At 48.6% G+C, this 21,400-nt stretch overlaps 2 protein-coding genes across 4 annotated transcripts in view; one reads left to right on the forward strand and one right to left on the reverse strand.

Annotated features, from left to right (window-relative positions):
- Positions 1–3,086, reverse strand: part of SEPTIN8 (septin 8) — a 32,043-nt gene extending 28,957 nt beyond the window's left edge. For all 3 annotated transcript variants that reach the window (XM_059860577.1, XM_059860578.1, XM_059860576.1), the window contains exon 1: positions 2,955–3,086. In XM_059860577.1, coding sequence (XP_059716560.1) covers positions 2,955–2,984 — 30 coding nt within the window. In that variant the 5' untranslated portion in view covers positions 2,985–3,086. The remainder of the gene's footprint in view (positions 1–2,954) is intronic.
- Positions 3,087–11,198: 8,112 nt separating this feature from the next.
- On the forward strand, positions 11,199–14,479 carry SOWAHA (sosondowah ankyrin repeat domain family member A). The gene has a single exon (XM_059860194.1). It carries the CDS (start codon positions 11,349–11,351, stop codon positions 12,684–12,686), a length of 1,338 nt encoding a protein of 445 aa, XP_059716177.1. The 5' UTR covers positions 11,199–11,348; the 3' UTR covers positions 12,687–14,479.
- Positions 14,480–21,400: the final 6,921 nt, after the last annotated feature.

The raw sequence follows: 21,400 nt of genomic DNA on the forward strand, positions 1-21,400 counted from the left end.
TGTCAATCACTTATACAAAGGGAAATCTCAGGATTGCATATGGACAGCTGACCCCAGCCACAGCTCACACACTGCCAGGTACATGTGATGTGCCCAGTGCTCTCTGCTCTGGGCATCAATGCTCACACATCCCTGTCCGTGCAGGCAGCCACGGTGTCCACACAGAGCAATCAGCCAAAGTCAGCTTTTCATGCTGAACTCTTATCTGAGCGCAACCCTGAGACTGAGGACACCTGCTTCTTCTCCCAGAACTGCTCAGTTTGGAGCTCCCTGCCTTTGCACCACCATGTCGGGCTGTGGGTTAGTGCAGACAGTTAACCAGCAGCATTTTGTGAGGTCAATGTGCTTTATTTAAAAAGAGAGAAAGCAACAGATTTGGGAAAGCAGAAGTCTTTCAGTCTCACATTTCATCTCATTTATTCTCCAATGCATCTCCAGTCACTTCTCTGTCACTTTTTCTCCTTCCAGCTTTTCCAAGCTCCTTCAGAGCTCCTGCATTTCAAGCACATTCTGGCTTCCACTTGCAGGTGGTGGCTGGGTTGCTTCCCACTCAACACCCTAACATCCTTGCTAATACTGCTAGTGTCTCTCCTGTGCAGTCATCACATGTGCTAACTCAGCATTGGCCAGCCCAGGCAATGGAGAAGCTATGAACTTTAATTACAAAATAAAAGTATTTCATAAATGAACCAAACTTTATCAGTTCTCCTTCCACCCTGGTGGTGAACAGCTCTAGAAGTGATGCCTGCAGCCCAAGCCCTGAACACAGCTGTGGCTACCAGAGCAGATAACTTCAGTCTTCAGGGGTTTAAGCAAATCTCTCTCACAACACTACAGTCACAAAAACAAAGGTGGTGTTGAGCATCACTGGTCTGATCCTGCTGCCTCAGAGGCAGCTTTCCATGGGTGAGCTTCCTTTCCTTTTGTGGGTCATTTCCAACAGCAGCACTTGAAGGGAACTTTATTGTGCTGGAGACAGAGGCAATCTGGAGGACTGTACAAGGGAAGTGTGCATCTGGGGAGTTTTCAAAACACATTATCCAAACTTAAGGGTCACTACATTCCAGGATATCATTGTCAGCTGGACACCTATAAATAGCTTCACCAATCATGACCCATTGTGTATCAAAACCCCACTTCAGAGGCTTTTTCAGCATTACTTCCTACTGCAAAAATAAACAGCTGGTAAAAATAAGTGACTTTATCATCAACTTTGCTTGGCAGTGCCAAGGTACTCCTACATGGACTTCATGCTCAGAAAGCTGAGGTACAGTAATAAAAAATGGCAACAAGAAACCTGTAAGCCCTGCAGAAAGAACAACTCAGAACACCTGAACCATGAGGTTTCTATGATGCTGGAGGAACAACAGCTGAGATGCAAGCTAGGGGTAAAGGAAACAGCAGCTGGGACAGATGTGTGCCCCATATCAAATAGAAATGGGAGGGTGCTCTCCCACCCTCAAAATCCCTATAAACCCAACGCTGCTCACTGCACAAAGCAAGCAGGTTTCTTCCTAATGGAGTTGGGCATTCAAGCCATGCTGGATTCCAGCCACTTCTCTTTGGTGTCTAAATGAGAGCCAAACACCTTCAGGAGGATTTTTCCCCCCTTTCTTCTTTTAAAATCAAAGTGACAGAGTATTGATGTAAGTAGACAAAAAAAGCAAAATAATTAATTTTTCTCCAAAACTAGGCAATATTTTAGATTCCTGTAACACCTATGAAAACCTGCACAGGCAACAGCAGGCACACCAAATTAACATTAAAAGTATTTTTATATGATACAAATGCGGAAAGAATTGCAGTGAGAGTGTCTTGGTGTTTCCATTCTCTGTCACTATCATTACCTTAATCTACTCCTCCCAGAGCCCAGAAACATTAGCTTTCTTAAATAAGAGCCCCAATTCAATCTTTCTTTATGCAGGCTTTAAGTAAGTTACAGTCTTGAAAAGTCATTCCTGAGCTGGAAACTTTTGGGCCAGGATTCAAGGAAATGAAGCAGGGTTTGAGATCCTTGGCAAAAAGTAGCTTACAGAGAAAACAGTAGCAGGGACTTGTTTGTGCTCAAAGGGCATGCCTATAATTCAGGCAGCCACCACTGCTGTTGCCATTTATTTAGTAATATCACACCAGACTATTCTGACTTTGGAGAGCTATGCTATTTAAAATGCGGTAAAAATGTTTTTTAGCTCTGAGACAGCACAAGACACAGCACCAAGCTATTTAACGAGAACAGCCCTTCCAACAACAACAAAAAAAATCAAGCTGCAGACAAAGAATAGTTTTGGGCCGACAGATTTTAGCCAGATTGACTTCCGATAGCAGTTATACAACGTGAGCTGCAAAGAGGCGGCAGCGCACGGGTCACGCTCCATATTTGCTGTACAGCATTCCTCATACATTGGCTCAGAGAGCAGCCAGCCTCAAGGGTTTGCTTTACCCGTGTTTAAACCAGCGTGCCTCTCCCTGTATTACATACATACCGCTAAGTTACTACTGCAGAGTGTTTGGATACCAGCGGTATGTAAACAAGTGGTGTTTGGGAAGGTCTGACCCCATTTCCTGCCGCCTGTCTTTGCGGGGTGATGCGAGCCTGCAGACACACGGTCCGGGTACCCTGCAGGAGCACCTCGGCCATCCCCGGCAGCACTCCCCGAGCGTGCCGGGGCCGGTGCCAGCACCAGAGGCGGCTGCGAGGCCCCGGAACCCTTCACCCGCTGCTCCCTCCGCCCACGGCGCTGGCAGGACCTTCTCCGCAGCCGCCGCGGGGAAAGTCACCAGCATCGCCCCGCCGGCATCGCCCCGCTCCCGCCCCAGCTCTCCCACGCCGCCGGCGGAGCAGCGGCCACGCATCCCCCGCGGTGCCCTGGACCCACCACCCGCTGGGTTATTCCCCCGCACCCGAGCGACAAAGAGACCGCAAGTGGCGCGGCCGAGAGCGGGGCGGTGCTCACCGAGAAGCGCTCCAGGTCGGTGGCGGCCATGGCCGAGGCTGGCGCGGCTCCAGCGGCGGGAGCGCTGCTGCCGCTGCCCGCCGCGAGTGGCTGCGGCTGAATGGATCCAATATGGCCACTTCCTGGAACCGCCCTCCGCCCGCCGCAGGCGCCGCCCGCCCGCCGGACCGGGGCAGCCGAGGGGACGGGCCCCGCCGGGCCGGGGCGGGGCGGGGCAGGGCAGGGCCGGGACAGCCTTCCCTCGGCCGGCGGGGCGGGCCCGCTGTTCCCAGCGCGGTACCCCCAGCTGCGGAGGGGAGTGGAATCGGGGAGCGGCGGTCGGGCTGCCCCGGAGGGCTTCCTACTGGGGGTCAGGTGCCGGTCTATGGGCGAGCGCATGGCACGGGTGGCCCTGGCAGGAGAAGGGACAGTGTGGCTGCGGAAGGGCCTGAGCATCCTCCGCAGAGGTCGCGCAGACCCAGGACATGGCATTCCGCAGGGCAGCGGGTCGCTGCGCTTAGGTGCCCCTGTAACACGCGGCAGCCACACCGAAGTGGCAGCCATAGCCTAGGTTTGAGCCGGGACACGGAGCGCACGGCCATTAACGCTGCCCGCGTTGATGCTGATTTAAAGTATGCAACAGAGGGCTGTGGAGTCTTACTTTGTCGTTCCTTCCCACCTAAGGCACAGAGCCAAGGCCACCGCCACTCTCTGTAACGCAGACATTGGTATTTCACGAGCTCTGCTAGCACAGAGCGGGTTCTGTTGCTTTCTGGTGCCCTCTGCTGCAGTGCAGCTTCCCAGGAACAGCTCACCACAGCCATGTGCGCTCCTGGTGCTGCTGGGTCACTAGACCACAAACCTACACCGCCCATCTCTCTGTTGCCCTGGTTTTGTCTGAGGCTTTCCTTTCTGTCCCTGCTTTGTCCTCTCCTTTCCTCCTCACCCTCTCTCTTGGAGCAATCCACTCTTCACATTTGGAGAGCTGAGTTTGGTCAAAGACATCAAATACTTGTGCCTACAACGCTTTTTGCTACAAGGGGACTCACGAGGATCATTTTGAACCCCCCAAGAAAATAATTCCTTATACTACTTGTCCCGTCCCTCTATAAAAGGGGGACTCGGGAAGAATTCATTTGATAGATTTCTCGGAGGAAAATAAAGCACAAACCCAGCAATATTATATCTGAGAACCGTTTATTGATAAAAAAGGTGTGCTTTTACTAAAGCGGGATAGGAAAAGGAGCAGAGAGGAAAAAAGAAATGAGAAGGAAACGGAAGACAGGGACAGCGTTACCATAAGAACCCCGGTCGTCTGTCACCATCAGCCCGGCAGGTGGAAGGTGTGTGCAGCAGCCGCGGTGAGTGTGCGTGGCTCCCGCGGCGGGCTGGGCGCGATTCCCGCACAGCAGCAGGCTGCGTGTCCTTCCTTCGGCGGGAAACGGGCTGCTGGGGCCACGGGCACACTCCCGAGCAGCTGCAGGACCCAGGGCAGGGGCGCGGCTGCGGCGGGGTGCAGGCGGCGGCGACAGGCCGGTCACTCCGGGCTGGTGCTACGGCAGGGTGGTGTGCAGCGCAGGAAACACAGCGGCGGTCGCAGTTAGGAACGAGCGGGCTCGGGCTGGGCTGGGGGCAGGCTGGCGGCTGTGCCCGGGCGGCTCCCTGACTCCCTCAGCAAAAAAGTGGAAGCGAAAATCTGGTATTTCTGGTGTACAGATGCAAGTGAAACAGTTAATACAGAAGTAGAGTGTGGTGTTTGTGAGGGTACCCAGAACGAGGTGAGAGATGAGAACTTGACTCCATATTCTCAGAAGGCTGATCTATCATTTCATATATCATATCATACCATATCATATCATATCATATCATCATATCATATCTCATATATATATATATATCATATAATATCATAATCATATCATATCATGCTATACTAAAACTATACTAAAGAAAGACAAAGGATACATCAGAAGGTTTAACAAGAATGAATAATAAAAACCCTCGACTCCTCAGAGCCTTGACACATCTGGACCACAACTGGTCATTAAATTAAAACAATTCACATGGAACCAATCAAACATTCACCTGTTGGTAAACAATGGCCAAGCCACATTCCAAAGCAGCAAACACAGGAGCAGCAATCAGATAATTATTGTTTTCATTCCTCTCTGAGGCTTCTTAGCTTCCCAGGAGAAAATCCTGGGCAAAGAGGATTTTTCAGAAAATAGCATGGTGACAGTAGAGTTAACTTTCTAGCCTGCTTTCATATTTCACAAAGAAGCAAAAGTAAACAGATAAAAAGACCTGAAAGTTTTTGTTTGTTTCTTTATTTTACTTTACAATCAGCTTTGTGAGTCCTTATTTAAGACAATGTAAAACTCTTGCTTAACACACGCCTGAATGCCATAATGGCAGGTATTTTGAAGAAACAATTAATTTTAATTCCATAAGAGCTCTATTCCGTTAAAATCAAGTGCACAGTGTTACAAAAGAAGGCTCACAAAAGCTGATTCCTGTCAGAAAAATTAATCTACAAACACCAGAAGTTTATGTCCAAAAATGAGACAGAGGAGTTCTGTAACTTTATTTGAAAAAAGGGAGAGGCCATGGGGCATTTCCCCTGGGATCTCACAAAAGTTTTAGAGGCCACATTTCCTTCACTCTTTCCCCGCTGGCTGAGGTACTTGAGAGGTACAAGCTTCGCAAAATGCCTGATACCCCCTTCTAATGTATATCCCCCGTTTTTCTTTTTCCTTGTGTCTCCATTCTTTTTCTCTAAATCCAGAGATGTAGCACAGTTTCGAGTGAGTAACAGTCTGTGTCAATTAGTGGAATTCCTATAGAATTTATGGTTCCCCCATCGCTTCTCTCACCTCTCTGTATCTGGCCTTATGTACCGTCAGGCCCACAGTTTGTTTGTAAAGACACCTCCTTCTCGTTCCTTTCATTCCCAAACAGTTGCTGGTTTCTGTGAGCGGCAGGTCAGCTGCAAAGATTCACAGCACAAAGGAAATTGTGAGACTTTGGAATAGATCAAGAGCCAGCACTGCTGCCTCCTGGCTCTGAGCTGTTCTGCTCAGACCTCCTGGAGCTGGAGTCCTCTGTCCCTTTGTCCAGCAGTGCTGCCACCAGCGTGGGGCAGATCTCTGACAGCAGAGCACTGTACAAAAGATCACAGTTATTTTCAATCACCTTGTTATTTCTAAAAGCACACTGTTTCTAATGCCAAATCATGAGAAACCCTGCTGTTTTCAAAAGGTTCTGTTGCATAAAAACTGCTTCAAGAGAAGTGACTTGGATTTGGTGAGTCCTTTAATTGCTAATTGTTATGCAAATTATTCCTAATAGCTCCGTAATTAAATTTATATTATAGAGCTGAATGCTCCTGCAAGGACTTTAAATTTCATGGAATATTTGTACCTGCTAAAACCACAGTGAATTTAAGATGAGCTGGGGGTTTTTTACAGGTGACGACCTGGGGCAGAGAGCACAAAGTACTGGAGAGGCACAAACGTGTCCCTGGAATCTCTTTGTCCTGGGGAGAGCAGGGGAAATGCCCCTCTCGGCGTGGGTGGTGGCATTGCATCAGCACAGTTCTGATGGCTGGGGACATCAGCAGGAGGTGCTTAACTTCTTCACATTGTGAGCACAGGTAGAGGCAATGAAAGTGGAGAGAAATAAATGCTATCACACAGCCCCTTTGGCTTCCTAGGCAGACACAGAGAGCAAGAGATCATTCCACCTGCCACATGAGTACAGAAACAAGACCAAGGCCTTTTGAGGATGGCTCAACTTTTCAGGGCTGCATAAAATCCTTGATTTTTAAATCCAGGTGGTGCAAATAAACTGATCTCCTTCAGGGTCTTCAACACAGGACAGAGGAAGCAGCTTTTGGATAACTGTACATTTTTCACTGTGTGTCCTAGCGATTATAGAAATCAAATGGTTTATAGCTACTCTTTTAGCATCAACACCACCAAGCACTTTACTAAACTTTCATTGGTTATACTGACAATATAAGGAGCTTATAAGGCATTTCTACAGAAGTGCTATCTTTCTAAGCTGGAAGTCAATAGGAGCTGTAGGTTCATTTCTGTACAGAAAGAGACCCCAAAATTCCCTGCCACCTAATGCTGAAGTGCAACAGTGGGTATTTAGACTAGCTGTTAGAAGAAAACTAATTCCTCTGAGGGTGGTGAGGCCATGGCACAGGCTGTCCAGAGAAGCTGTGGCTGCCCCATCCCTGGAAGTGCCCAAGGCCAGGCTGGCCGGGGTTTGGAACAACCTGGGATAGTGGAAGGTGTCCCTACCTATGGCAGGGAGGCTGGAAGCCTTAAGGTCCCTTCCAACCCAAAAAATTCTGTGAGCTGATGATTTTTTTACCACACTGAACTTCACACCAGGTTTGCATTATCCTGCTAAAATCCCATCAAGTTCACAGGCATCATCTGAAAACCAGAGGATGGTGGGGATGAATCCTTGCCTCATCTGTGTGAACAAGCAGTGTTTAATAAATACAGACTCTAAGATACACAGAAAACTGTGTTTGAATGGCTGCTGTTAAGAAACATCTTCTGAACTGGTTACTGAGGTCCTTGAGTTACAGCTGAATCCTTCTCGTTTATGAGAAAATGCCTTTTATCTGTAAATAATCTCCACTCCCCTTCCCCTCCTCCCTTTCATTCCCCCCTTCACAGACTTTTGCTCAATTGTTTATCTGTGGAAGGTTGCTGCATCTCTCCATGGAACAAAGAAAGAGCTATTTTCCCTCACAATGTGCCCTCTTTGTTTCACATGAATATATTAACAAGAAAAGTAGGAAATCATTTGCTTTGTCATCCTGTTTATTCTGGGAACCCTGATTTCATTTTGGAGGAAAATAGGTTTTCCTTGAGGTAAAAGTCCCGTCTGTAGTCATTAGCAGCTAAGCTTTGCCTTTCTACAAAGCAGCAGCATCCTGTCTGACTGGGACTATCCTTCACATTCCCTTTCCTTCCCCTTTTGCTCCCAGCCTGGCATCTCCTCTCCCCTGTGGCTCTGAGAATATCATGTGGAAAGAGTGAGATCTAGGGTACCATTTCCTTCAGTTTTGGGCAGTAGAAGCTTCTTTGCTTTGACTAGATACTGTGCTTGATCTCCCACTTTATTTCCTGGTTTTGTGTGGTGTGGATAATTGCAGTCATATAACTTTCACCTTCCTCCTCTAAGGGGGTGGGAAAAGCTCCCAGGTTCACTGTGCAGTTTACTTCACTGTAATAATGGTAATTTGAGTTTGGGAAACTTCTTCACAGGAAAGGTAACTAACTCTCATCAGTCACATGGTTTTAGAGGCCAGCTCTCAACAGTCTATGATGCAGGAATAACAAACTGCAATATTTGTGTTTAAAAAAAGTAGTAGTAAATTAATCTAATCATGGGCTTCTGTGTATTGTTTTTGTCTCAGCCAATAAATGAAAAATATCAAGACAGTTGGCTTGAAATCTCCTACGAAGCAGCCCACAGTATTCTGTAAATAGCCCAACAAGAAATACTTGCTTTGTACGTTTTTGGTGACACAGAAAGAGGCAAAACTTCTCATGTTTTTTTAAGGCTGGAAATTTTGGATGACTGATGAATATAACACCCGTAATGTTCCAGGATTTTATTATCTATATTAATAAAATTTATTCAAATGGTTTAATTTCTGCTCCACAGTCTGATCAGTGTGACCAGCACTCAGCAGATTAAGAGGAGCTCACTGGGAGCTGGTCCTCTGGAACTTGGCACTCATCCTGAATGGTGGGCAACCAAAAGGCATCAACAGCTAAAGGGAAAGATTGGCAAACAGGATATGTGTGGTCTGAACTGGTGTGGGTGATTAGCCAGAAGTGTTGTTTTCTTCTTTATTACAAATAATATAGGAGGTTAATGTGTTAGGTTACTAAACCCACTGACAAATTGTGAAAAGGAGCACAACCACATTAATGTGTTAGGTGACTAAAAATGTGTTAATGTATTAAGTTACTAAAACCCACTGACAGATTGTGAGAAGGAGCACAACCACATTCCATGGGCTGCCCATGAAGAGAGTGTGTGTGGAACAGGTGGCTGGAGGCCTTACCTGGGCAAAGAGGTCATTGTGTTAAACCAGAGCAACCAGTTCAGACTTGCTTGGCACGAGGTGCATTTGTAAACATCCTGTCTCCTCTTCTGTAACCTCCTGGCTATGTGTTCTTCTGCTCTGCAGCAATGCCAGGATCTGCAGAGGGGAACAGTCTCAGTAACTCCCCTTTTTTGGACCTTGACCCATTGCAAGTGCTCAGAGAGGCTTGGCTGTGTGGGTGTGGAGCAGTGGGGTGTCCTGGGAGCCTGGTGCAGGGAGATTCCTCTGCAGGAATGGTGCTGGGCTGGGGATAACACAGGTGGGATGTGACAGCACCCTCGTGGGTCTCAAAGGATACTGGGGGCAGGGGTGTGATGCTATGCACACAGGGACAGAGTGCAGTGAGCTCGAGATTCTCCTCTCTCCCCCACCCCCGTGCTTGAACCAATTCAAGCAACTGGAGCAACTTCTCCCTTTAACATTTGTAACATAAAATGTTTTTTATAAGAGCCTGTTCTTCTGAATCATTTTCCCTCCTCCTCGCTCTCATTTGCAGATATGAACTATAATCCTAGGGTACAGCTGAAAGTTTGCCATGCAAAAATCACAGACTGCTGAGATTTTCTTATGCCTGCAAGGGATTCCAGTAAGGATGTGAACAGTGAAAACAAGGCACAGCAATTAGTATTTGGATGCAGGGTCATTTTTAGCTCTCTACACAGGTCAGGCAATGCCATGAGCTAAAGAGCATGGCAGAGCACTGCTCAAGTGGCTGCTTCAGCAAAGGCAAGGCTGCTGTTCAGGCCATGTGAAAAGGCAGTAATAGGAGGTGTGCAACTCACATAGAAACATAGAACTAATACAAGATTACACACTATTGTTATGTGAAAGAGCATTAGAGCAGCAAAATTATCCAATACTGAGCCCTGGGGAGCCCCACTAGTGACCAGTCACCAACTGAATGTGGCACCATTCACCACCACTCTCTGGGCTCAGCCATCCTGGCAGTTTTTAACCCTTTAGAGAAGAGTGGGCTCCAAGCCATGGGCTGCCAGCATCTCCAGGAGAATGCTGGAGGAGACAGTATTGAAGTCGAGGTAGAAGTCCAGGTAGACTAGATGCACAGACTTCCCTACTAGGCAGTCACTTGGTCATAAAAGGATATTCCATTTTATTAAGTTTTCAGATTAAAAGCAACTCCAAATCTATTTGCATTTTCTTACCCATCCTCATACAGTTACTTTTATCTGTCTTCAAACCACACCAACTGTTCATTCTGTTCTCAGTTTCTCCTGCTCTTCTAGACAAACTGTTTAGGCATCAATTTAATGATCTTAACTGCAACATTCAGAGGAGGAGAAAACAAGTCTGCAGGCTGAACATCCTCCCAAGAGGTCCTCAGTCCTCCTACTTTGCCTGGAGAAAAGCATTTTTCTGGGATTTATTTTCTCCTGTAGAGCAGAGAACAGTAATGTTAAATGCTTAACCACAAGGAATTGATAAGACAGCAGAGACAGCTTCTCTATAAAAAGAGAAGCTCTCTCTTTCTCCTGGTGGACATGAACAGATGCAGTAAATGCTGTAAATATTTCATTGTTTACAAAGACACATACATCCACATTGTAGAAGCAATATAGGTAAAAGACACAGATAATAATATATGATTAAGTATATAAATATGACATTATGTAGTATCACATAGAGGTGAGTATATTTCAAAAGACTGACACATCCAGCCGTCTTCTGGCTAATTTTGAGGCATCAGCCTCCTGCCTAGCAGGATCACAGGTCCCAACAGAACACCTGAGGCTTTTCCAGGAATGGAGACCAAACTCTGCAGAGTGATTTCTACCCAATGCTGTTCCACCTACTTGCTACTAAAAAAACCCCCAAAACCAAACCGAACAGACAAAAAACCCCAAACAAAAAAAATATCGTTTTAGGAAGCTGGGAGGCGAGTAAATGGATGAAGCGTTCGGTCTGGCCCGAGGAATGAGGAATCTCCGATACCCTCATGCCCGCACCCACTCTTGGGCTGCGTCCGCCGCCGCCCGCCCGTCCTCCCGCGCGGTGCCGCCGCTCCCACCCGGGCCGGGCTCTCCCGGCAGCGCCGCCCGCGGGCGGGGCGGGCCCGGGGCCGGGGCCGCTGCGCTCCGTGTGCGGGGCGGGGCGGGCGGCCGGAGCACCTCCGTGGGAGCGGCCGCGGGACGCGCTGCCCGCAGCAGGTGCCGCCGGCCCGCGAGTCCGGCCACCCCCGCGGGCTCCCGGCATCCGAACCGCGCGGAGGCGGCAGGCGCGGCGGCGGCTCCGCCACCACCACCTGTGGCGGCGGGATGGCGGAGCTCGACATCAGCGCGGAGGCAGTGATGGGCTTCCTGAGGGAGCGCGGCGGGCGGGTGCGCAACGCCGAGCTGGTGAGCGCCTTCCGGCCGCTGCTGGAGGCCGCCGGGGCCGGGGAGGCGGAGGGGCGGGCGGCGCGGCGGGAGCGATTCAAGGCGGCGGTGAACGCCGTGGCCACGGTGAAGGAGATCGACGGCGTCAAGTTCGTGGTGCTGAAGCGGCAGCTCCGCGCCGCCCCGCCGGCGGGGGGCGATGCCGGCGCTCCTGTCCTCGTTGCCGTCCCCGACCCGGTTCCCGTCCCCGACCCGGACCCCGCCGGGACGCCTCCCGAGGAGCCGCCGGGGCCGCGGGCCGTGGCCGAGCTGCGGGGCCTGTTCCAGGGCGGCGGCGGCGGGGTGCCCCTGCCCGGGGGCGCGGCGGGGGCCCGGCGGGAGCCGCCGCCCAAGCCCTGCATGCTGCCCGTGCGCTGCGTGCCGGCCCCCGCCGCCCCGGGGCCGCCCGAGCAGGCGGCCAGCCCGCTGTCCCCGCCGCCGCTGGACGAGGAGGCCGGGTCTCGCTCGCCCGGGCTGCGGAGGGGGCCCAAGAACCACCGGGCCAGCGAGGAGACGGTGGTGCCCCTGGAGCAGGCGGAGCACCAGTGGCTGGTGCTGGCGGCCGACGGGCAGTGGACGCAGCAGCTCCACGGGCTGCTGCTGGGCGACGCCAGCCTGGCGGCTCGCAGGGACTTCATCTCCGGCTTCACCGCCCTGCACTGGGCCGCCAAGAACGGCAACTGCGACATGGTGACCAACATCATCCGAGCGGCCGAGAAGGGCGGGTCCCGTGTCAATGTGGATGCCAGGTCGCATGGTGGCTACACGGCGCTGCACCTGGCTGCTATACACGGCCAGGAGAAGATCATCACCATGCTCGTCTACAGCTACCATGCCAAGATTGACCTGAGGGACTACAGTGGGAAGAAGCCACACCAGTACTTAAAGGAAGGGACTTCCCTTACAATTAGGCGTTTGCTGGGGGACCCCAGCCTTTCCCAAAACGTGGAACACTCCGTGACCATCAAGAAGTCTACAAAGCTTGCGGCTTCAATCTTGAGCTCCACTAGCACTTTCCTGGGAGTCATATCCGATGACATGGCTTTCTATGATCTCACCAAAGGTCTAAGGAAGCCCTCAACTTTAAACAAGCTTCTGACTGCCACTACGGGCCCGAGGAGGAAGCCAAAGATCAGAGGGGGCTTCCCTTCATATTCCTCACTCTCTGAGGTAGTGGAGGAGGAGGAAGAGGTTGTCGTGAAACGCAGACCCGTTTCTGAGCTGTTCTTTGGCCACTAGCCTCTGCCTTACTGTGATCAAAATGGTTTAATAGCACGGCTGCTGTCTCAGCTTTCTCTTGCAGAAGCAGTTTGGATTTTTTCTGTCCGTGTCTGTCTTTTTGGATTTTTAACTGAATCAGTGATAGGGTCTACATCCAAAGCCCACAGCATGAAGCCCAGCCCCAGGTGCCTGTGGAAAGGGAGCTGCTAGGAAGTGCTATCCATGCTGTATGTACCATCGTGCTGATCTTTTGGTGGAGACCATAAACTTTATACTTAATGGTTGAAAAACTAAAACAGCTTATGTATGTGTGGACAGGTCAAAATGCCTGAGGTACAGCCTTCTTGATCTGTGTTCTTCAGCTGGAGAGCAGAAGCATGGTGAAGGATTGCATATTTTACACTGTGAACAGCAAGCTGGTAGCTGGCTACTTTAACAAGGCTTGTTATCTACTGGGATTAAATTATCAGAGGAAAGATGAATAGTTTTCTATGATGTTTCTGATTATTTTGGTAGTCGAAGAAGGATATTTCTATTTGCAAAAATTGTATACTTTTTCAAAACAAAGTTTCTCACTTTGAGAGCTTCTCACTCAGTATTTCACATCAGAAATACTAAAATAAGAATCTCAATTGTTGCCTGATGCATTTTATTAGATAAATTACTTAAAAAGATAGACCTTGACCTTCAGCACTCATGTCACCATGACTTGTCTACCTCAGTTTGAAAGCGTGACTAGTGGTTTAAGATTTTCTCTCTTCCTGAAAGACTTTTTGAGCAGGTGGTACTTACCACGTGTCTTGATGATACTGTGAACATTTAAACTTCACTGTTGTTCAATCAACTTAAGCTGAATAAAGAACCTTATTGATAGTGAAAAACTGAAGTGAAAAACTGGGAATTGGATCTGTCAGAGTTTCTGAGTAGCCAACTGGAAACAAAGTTAGGCTTGTATGTCTGATTCTTTTTGTTTAAAACTTGGCCCATTTTGACCTATTTACAATAAATATAAACATGGGACTTTATGTTATGTTAGGTGTTTCATGATAGAACCTCTGCATGACCTCTTGAAGCAGTGTTTATCTCAACAGCCTGAATCATTGACCTAAAACAAACTCTTCTTCTTCTTTTAAATGATAAACATAATTGTTCTATATATAGAACTGCACATAGCTCAAAAAGCATGCTAACTGCATGTTAGGTTTGCAGTAAGATTATTATTATTTTAATTACTGCTTGGTTAAAGTTAATGCAAAGAGGCAGAGCTCTGAACAGAATCTGTCTGACTTCTGGAGCAAGTCTGCAAAACCAGCATGTTTTCTCTAAAACTGTGATGGAAACCTGTATCACTGAGAGATGCTGAATGTGAGAGCAATGCTGCACTGGCTCTCTTTGGGTTTCTGCATTGAAACACTAGTTTGCATGCTTTGCCTTTCCTTCCAGGTCAGTGACTTCAGGAATGTTTTGGTTTTTTCTGCCTTGCATTAAACCTAGAACTTGTAATTGGTTCTAATTGGCTTGTCCTAAACACTCACAAGGAATGCTGCAGGACTGAAGATGGAGGCACTGCCCTCTTTATTTCAAAACACTCTCCCTGAAGTTCCTGGAGTTGGTGACATTCGTTGGGAGTGTGTTCAGAGGTTGCAGTCCGGTCTGATGCACCTGTTCTGGGAAGAGACTGGATTATTCTACACCTGTGTGCTTCTGGATTGAACTAATTAAGTTGTTAAGCAGAGGTTAATGATCAAGCACCTCATGACTTCTATATCTGGAATAGGGTTTTAAAAAAATAAAATCCAATTTGCTCTCTAGCTGTTGGTGACCATTGACCAGTGTGGTCCTTTGAAGCTGTGATTTGTGCTGCACTCTGCCAGCTTGCAGAGTTCTGGGAAGAACAGGGCTCTGTTCTAAAGAGTCTTTCCAAGTGTACAGACATTGAACATTTTTTTTTCTCCCCTGAAACCACAGAAGTGTGTGTGTGCATTCAAGTTACCTCTGAGGCACTGACACTGCCTGGTGAAAGCGTTCTGTTTCTTTGGGAATTGCAAACACTCCAGTTTGGCTTGGCCTTATTGAGAAGTTTGTTCAATAATTATGAGTATAGGCTTGATACCTGTTCGGATAACATTGCTGAACTTCAGTGCTCATTCAGAGTCAAGCCTGCATGAGCTGGAGGCAGGGTTCAAGGATGGAGTGTTTTGTGTTTAAAAACTCCACCTGACTAATCTGGAGAGCATGATTGTGATTTCACCCCTGGGAAAGTAGGGAGAAGGTTTCATTGCTTCTTATCAAAGTCACACCTGAGATAAGACTTCATTGCAACACAACACATATCACCAAGAAAATTCTGCATTACTCCTTCCTCGGAGGCATTGAAGCGATGAGCTGGTGTGATAGAAAATGGCCAGCAGCAAGAACCCTCTTCCTGCATTCCCCAGGGAGTGCTGGAGGCTTGGCAGGAGGCTGGTGTCACAGAGGTGCTCACAAGGCCAGGTGCTGTGGGTGGGGTAGGCTGGGCTAGGCTCTGCCAGCAGGTTTGTGCAGTGACTCAGCTCATTCCTCCTCCTTGTTGAGCTGATGAAGGCATAGATGGGAGGCTGGGATGAGTACACGAAGTGCAGTACAACTTCAGGTGCAGACCAGTACTGAGAGGTGTTGAGAACACACTGCTGTCATCTTATAGGTATGTGTAGTGCCCTCAGTTTGAAGTAAAACCAGTCCATCAGCCTGGCTGTGTTTTGGGTTCCAATGTCACCCTTTAAACTGTGGGAAAGGACACTGTAGGGTGATGAGTGATCATGAGAGTGTTTTCCTGCAAATGGCTGAAGCAGGACTGTTCTATGAATCCCTCAGCTTGACTGATTCTCCCTAATTCTCATTTTCAAGCCTAAATCTGTCTGGCTGAAGGCAGTAGGATTTTCACCTGAATGAGTGACAGCTGTGAAGTTTAGCCAGGATGTTTTCACAGGAACAGCTGAGAGGAGGACTGGGTTCTCTCAGCACACTGGCCTGGGGCAGGGGCTGTGCCATGGGCCTGGGCATGCAGCCTTTGAATCCCTGGCCCAGCCCAGAGCTGGAAGCTGCCCAAGACACCATCAAAGCTAAGAGCAGGAAAGGTAAAAACCAAAAAACCTGAGCCCGCCCTGGCTCTGCTCCTGCCCCCTGGAGAGGGCTTAGTGGTGGGAAAGGCTGGAGATGGAAAGCACAGATCAGGCACAGGGGCAGGACTCAGCAGCTTGGTGGTATTTAGCCTTGGTATATTTGCCTTGCCTGCCCTCTCAGCATGTCTCAGTTTTCCTGCTAAAAAATGTAGATAATCACCTTGGTCACTTCTTTAAAGTACACAGTCAGTACTGATATGCAAATTGAAATCAAGATAATGTTTTTAGGCCTGTGGGCAGCCTGAGCAATGTCATTCCCCCATCCTGTGAATGCGCGTTCAGTGGAGCGCCTACACAAATGAAAACTAACTCTGATTTTAGTTCAGCAGCACTAGGGATCCGGAAAGCTGCTGTTTGCCTGACCCTGGCTCAGTCTGCCTGCTAAGGATGTCTGCCTGCTAAGGATATCTTGGTTTGTCTGTTCCTTGGCACATTTTGTTCTGAGGAGTATCAGCTCAAAAACCTGCTCTAAAGAGCTCTGCAAACAAACCCTAAACCACAATTCTGCACAAAGGGACAGACTTTGTCCTCCCAGCTGTGGCTGTTTGAGCAGTGTGAGACAGTGTGGCTGTGGTCAGGCTCACAGAGATTTTTGGCTGTCTCCATTTTTTTGTGAGTGCTGCACAGAAATGTGGACTGATAAAACCCAGGAAACTCTGTTCCTGCACTGCAGAGGAGTCTTAATGAGATTTCAGCTTCATCACAAACCCATGGTCCAGTGGAAGAGTCACAGTAACTCCAAAAGACCAATGGGAGCTGCAGCCACCAGCTGGAGGTAGAGGAAGCATTTCTAGACAGTCCCCTGATTGCCCATTGCTCATCTCTCGCTCCCGCTCTTCATGTTTCCACCACGACCTACATTCCTTGGGTGTACTTGCCTCCTGATTAGCATATTAATCTGAATAAAATAGCAGCGTGGCAGTTTTTGCCTTTTCCAGTTGCTTGTACTATTGTGGGACTCCCCAAATTAAGAGGTTGTTAGCAGGGACTTGGCCAGCATGTAGCATAGGCACAAACAGTGTGGTGTTTGTTTGCTGAAGGGGGAGAGCAGGGGCAGAGCAGGACAGGACAGATCAAAAACTCTGTGTCCTAATGAAGAATATTCTATTCCAGTTTCAAGGTTTATTTCAGTAATTTATAAGACAAAGCAAGTCATTAAGCACGTTGAACCTTTATACTGCCTGTGTAACCTGGAACCACGCAAAATAGATCCATATTGTTAATATTAGCACAGATTTAGTACATCTTCTTCCCTTTCTGTGAAGAGAAAATAGAGATGTGCACAATAAAAATTATCTGGCAGTATTCAGCTTTCTTGGTAGAACTTCTGCTCTATGTTTGTCCCAGGTAGGGCATTACTTCCATTCACCTGAAAGCATGAGTTCTTAGCCAATCCCAAACCACCATTTCCCAAGAGGAAAATCATCCATCCCCATCCCTTGAGACCCTCCAGACAAGAAGAGAGACTCCAGCTGAGAAGCTCAGCAAGCACCGTGGAGTCACAGCTGACACAAACCAAATAATGTTCATTTCCTGAACAGAACCTGATACCCAAACACACAGGCCCTTGATGGGAGGTGATGGTATTGGGGTGCCAGGCCTTCCCCAGTGTCCTCACCCACAGGCTCCTGCATGAGGTGATGGTCACACCACTAACATTCACCATTATGGTGACAGTAACAAGCTACAGTGGTACAGACAGACTTTCTCACCATGATTTTTGTGTTGTATTTTCTTCCACCACTCTCCCATGGTAGCTTTCCCTTTTGCAACAAAGAGCTACAGCTTCACTCCAGGCTGGGATCAGTCCAGACCAGACCTCTCCAAGCAGCCACTGTGACATCAGGTGACACTGACCCTGGGCTCAGCAGGGAGCAGCTGAGACCCAGAAAGGGGTCCTGCAGGCACCAGCCATGCCTTTAGGAGCTGTCACAGGGCAGGGGTCTCTGGAGAGATTGTTTCACAAGTGGTTCCCTTTTGAGGTAGTTTGGGATGTTCTTACTCTTCCACTATGGGCTGAGCCCATTAGAAAGACCTCTGGGTCTTTATTCACATTTTTAGAAATGTCTCCTATTCTCTAAATAAAGACTATCAGTGCAGCCCATATTGTCTCTCTGTGGATTTTTCTATGAGATGACTCAGCTTCAAGGCTCATGTAGTATTTTAGAGTCTCTGATAACCTTTAATGCCTCTCTTCATTTAGCCGTGAAATTCAAGTGCTGCTTCTTGAGAGCCTTTTGTGAACCCCAGAGGTTGCATGATTCCTACAGTCTGATTATTCTTTAATGTCTATGTGGGCTCCCTCCAGGCACAGAACATTAGTTTTGCAATGCTGCTCTGAGTTTATTTTAAAAAATTTATTCAGATGGTTGCCATGAATTCTCAAAGCAGAGAGAACATCCTTCTACTTATTAAATACAGCTCTCACAAGCACCAAATAGATCATTTTGCCGAGTACATTTGCATTAACTCCTGCAGTTCTCTGTTCTTTAATTAGTTCCACATGCAAAATGCCTCAGTGAAGAAAATGAGGCTGGGGTTTAGAACAAAATAACGAAAATCCTTCATTTAGTCCCCCAAAGGCTGAAACAGCAGCTCCTGGTCCAGCAGTAACTCCCACACATTGCAGTGTATGTTAAATGCAGGTCTAAACGAGCTACTGTGTCTAACATGTCCCAGTTGCTGTCAGGACTGCTCCCAGCCGGACAAATGCCCTGAGGCTGTCAGCCAGGCAGATGCACTGCTTCTCCCAGCCGGGCAGGATGCGCTGCTGCTCCCAGCCGGGCAGGATGCAGTGCTGTTCCCAGCTGGGCAGGATGCAGTGCTGCTCTCAGCCAGGCAGGATGCAGTGCTGCTCTCAGCCAGGCAGGATGCGCTGCTGCTCCCAGCTGGGCAGGATGCAGTGCTGCTCTCAGCCGGGCAGGATGCGCTGCTGCTCCCAGCCGGGCAGGATGCGCTGCTGCTCCCAGCCGGGCAGGATGCACTGCTGCTCCCAGCCGGGCAGGATGCAGTGCTGCTCCCAGCCGGGCAGGATGCAGTGCTGCTGCTCCCAGCCGGGCAGGATGCAGTGCTGCTCTCAGCCGGGCAGGATGCACTGCTGCTCCCAGCCGGGCAGGATGCGCTGCTGCTCCCAGCCGGGCAGGATGCGCTGCCGCTGCGCTGCCCGCTCCCTCAGAGGCACCACAGGTTCGTGCTCTGCCTCGGGCAGTACCAGCCACCTTCTCAGCCCAAAATCCGGCCCAGCTCCTTCGCCCAGCACAACAGGACCTATTGCAGAGTCTCCCCCCACGGCACTTGTGTGGGTGGCCAAGCGAGATGCAGAGATCGCTCCTGGAATCCCACCGGCCTTCCACGCCGGCACACCAGGGGGGGACCAGGGCGCTTGCGTTTTGTCTCTTTCACCTCTTCCTGCTCCTCAGCCCCGCTGTTCTGCTCTCTCCTGGCTGCAGCCGTCATTAATTCATGGAGACAGCTCCCTGCAGGGCTCCGATTACAATTCTCCATGGAGCTGGGCTCACATTGTGTTACCTGGGAAAGGATCAGGCTGGCAGGCAGCAGCAGGAGGATCCCAAGGCTGGGCGGTGCCGGGGATTTCCTGCCTGCTCGTCTGGAGGGTCAGGTACCAGGGAACTTCTTCATTCCTTGCATTTTCCCCACTCACACAACATGACTTCGTTTGCATAAGAAGTCTCCCGGCACGGGGGCGTTGCCAAAGTGCAGAAGTCTCTTGCAGCTGAGACTTTCCAGGGCTCCGGTCAGAGGTAACTCAGTGCCCTTGCTGCAGAGGTCACACATGGAAGGCTGGTGGGTAATGGTATGAGCAGTAATTATATACAAGCACTGCACAGGATTTTATTTCCATAATCCCTATGGATCTGCTTCCCCGAAAGACCTCCAGTTACTGCTATTGAGAGTTCAAGTCTTGATTTTGTCTTCTGATGGTAAAGGGTCAGAAAGAACTGGGTGGAGCAGTGTGGGGTCACAGTGTTGTAGAATGAAGATGCTCTGTGTTTCTGGCCATCTTGCCTTCTACACTGCATGACTTGAAGTGGGAAAAAGCTGCCCTGTGTTGGTATGGGGATGTAAGTAGTGCTCTAAATACCAAACTTTCAGCAAAAGGCAATAGGATTCAAGAGCACGTGCTCTTGGCTTCAGTCTGTACTTCCAGAGGCCACAGCTGACTGGAGCAGAAAGGGACACTTACCATGACTGAGTATGCTGGTGTGCCAGGAATGCTGCACATGGCTGAGGTCCAGATGAACTTTCACCATTACTCTCCTAATAAATTTTTAACAAATGATCAGTATCAAAACTGAGACCCACCTGACAATCCAGACCTGCTAGTGCTTTGAAAGGGGGTCTCTGCTTGCCTGCAGAGAGGTTCTGATGCTGTCGCTGTGTCCATTTTTCACTTTGCCTGGAATTTACAGTCTAACAATGTACCAAGGAGCCTATTTGTTTTTTTAAACAGAGTCAAAGTTATTTTTAATTATCGCTCTTTGAAGCATACATGTGAGTGCCAGTTGTGGAAGAGGTAGCAATTGTCCTCCCAATGCCCTAAGAAGATAAGCTAAACAGAGCAGACCCATTTTTCCCCTTAAAAGCAAGCATTAGCTTCAATTACAAAACACCTTTTTCCAATCAGCTGTTTTTCCCTCAACTAGGAATAATAAGAATAGTTCACCTTCCAGTCAGGCTTCTCAAATCATGTAAACAGCTCATTTAACATTGCTTGTATTTTATAAATTCTCCACTGACCCCATTAACATTGCTTCTGTTATTTGAAAGGCCATTTTCAAAAGGCAGCTTTCTGATTTATGTATCAAAAGCCTGTATTTATGGCCTTCTGAGAACCACTGTGCAGATTACTCGCAGGCTCTACAGTGTCTGCCCATTTTCCCTCAGGTATTCAGACAAACACATTACATGTGGCAGCTTGGTCACTGTGCTCCCAGAGTTCTTGTGCCAGTGACATACAATTCCAGAGAAGGTTCCTCAGGAGCAGGACAGCTTCTCTCAGTGGTGGGGATACTTCTGTAGTCAGGACACACACCACTAGTAAAACACTTCTTGGTAAAGCCCAGCATCATGGCACAATGAATATCTGTTTTGGCTGTGGAAGAAACCTGAGTTTAATTAGTGGCTGCCTTATTCATGGTCTAGGTATGTAGTTGAGGCTGAATATTGCTCTCACTGAATTTTTGCAAACAAAACACAGTGAGATTTTAAATACAGCAGCGTCACTGGTTTGACTCAATACAAACACTGGCTTAAAAGAGTTTTGCCAAGGGATTTATATAAAGTCTCATTGAAACTGAATAATCTCTTCCACTGGCTCTTCCTGGCCCAGTCTGCAGCAGAGCTTTTCTCCACATGTTCAGGCTTTTTGTGCATGCTGACAATTGAAAACTACCTTAAAACAACCCCCTGAAGGTGCTGCTTGAAAAATAAATTCTTCAAAAGCACAGGAAGGACTTTGCAAATGACTGTGCAGGAATTAGCTCAGAGTTTGTGATTCACAAAACTGTTAATTTAAACTGTCTACATCACTAATTGGTTCTTTGATGTCAG

This window comes from Haemorhous mexicanus, chromosome 15 (assembly GCF_027477595.1).
Source record: "Haemorhous mexicanus isolate bHaeMex1 chromosome 15, bHaeMex1.pri, whole genome shotgun sequence".
Classification (NCBI taxonomy): domain Eukaryota; kingdom Metazoa; phylum Chordata; class Aves; order Passeriformes; family Fringillidae; genus Haemorhous; species Haemorhous mexicanus.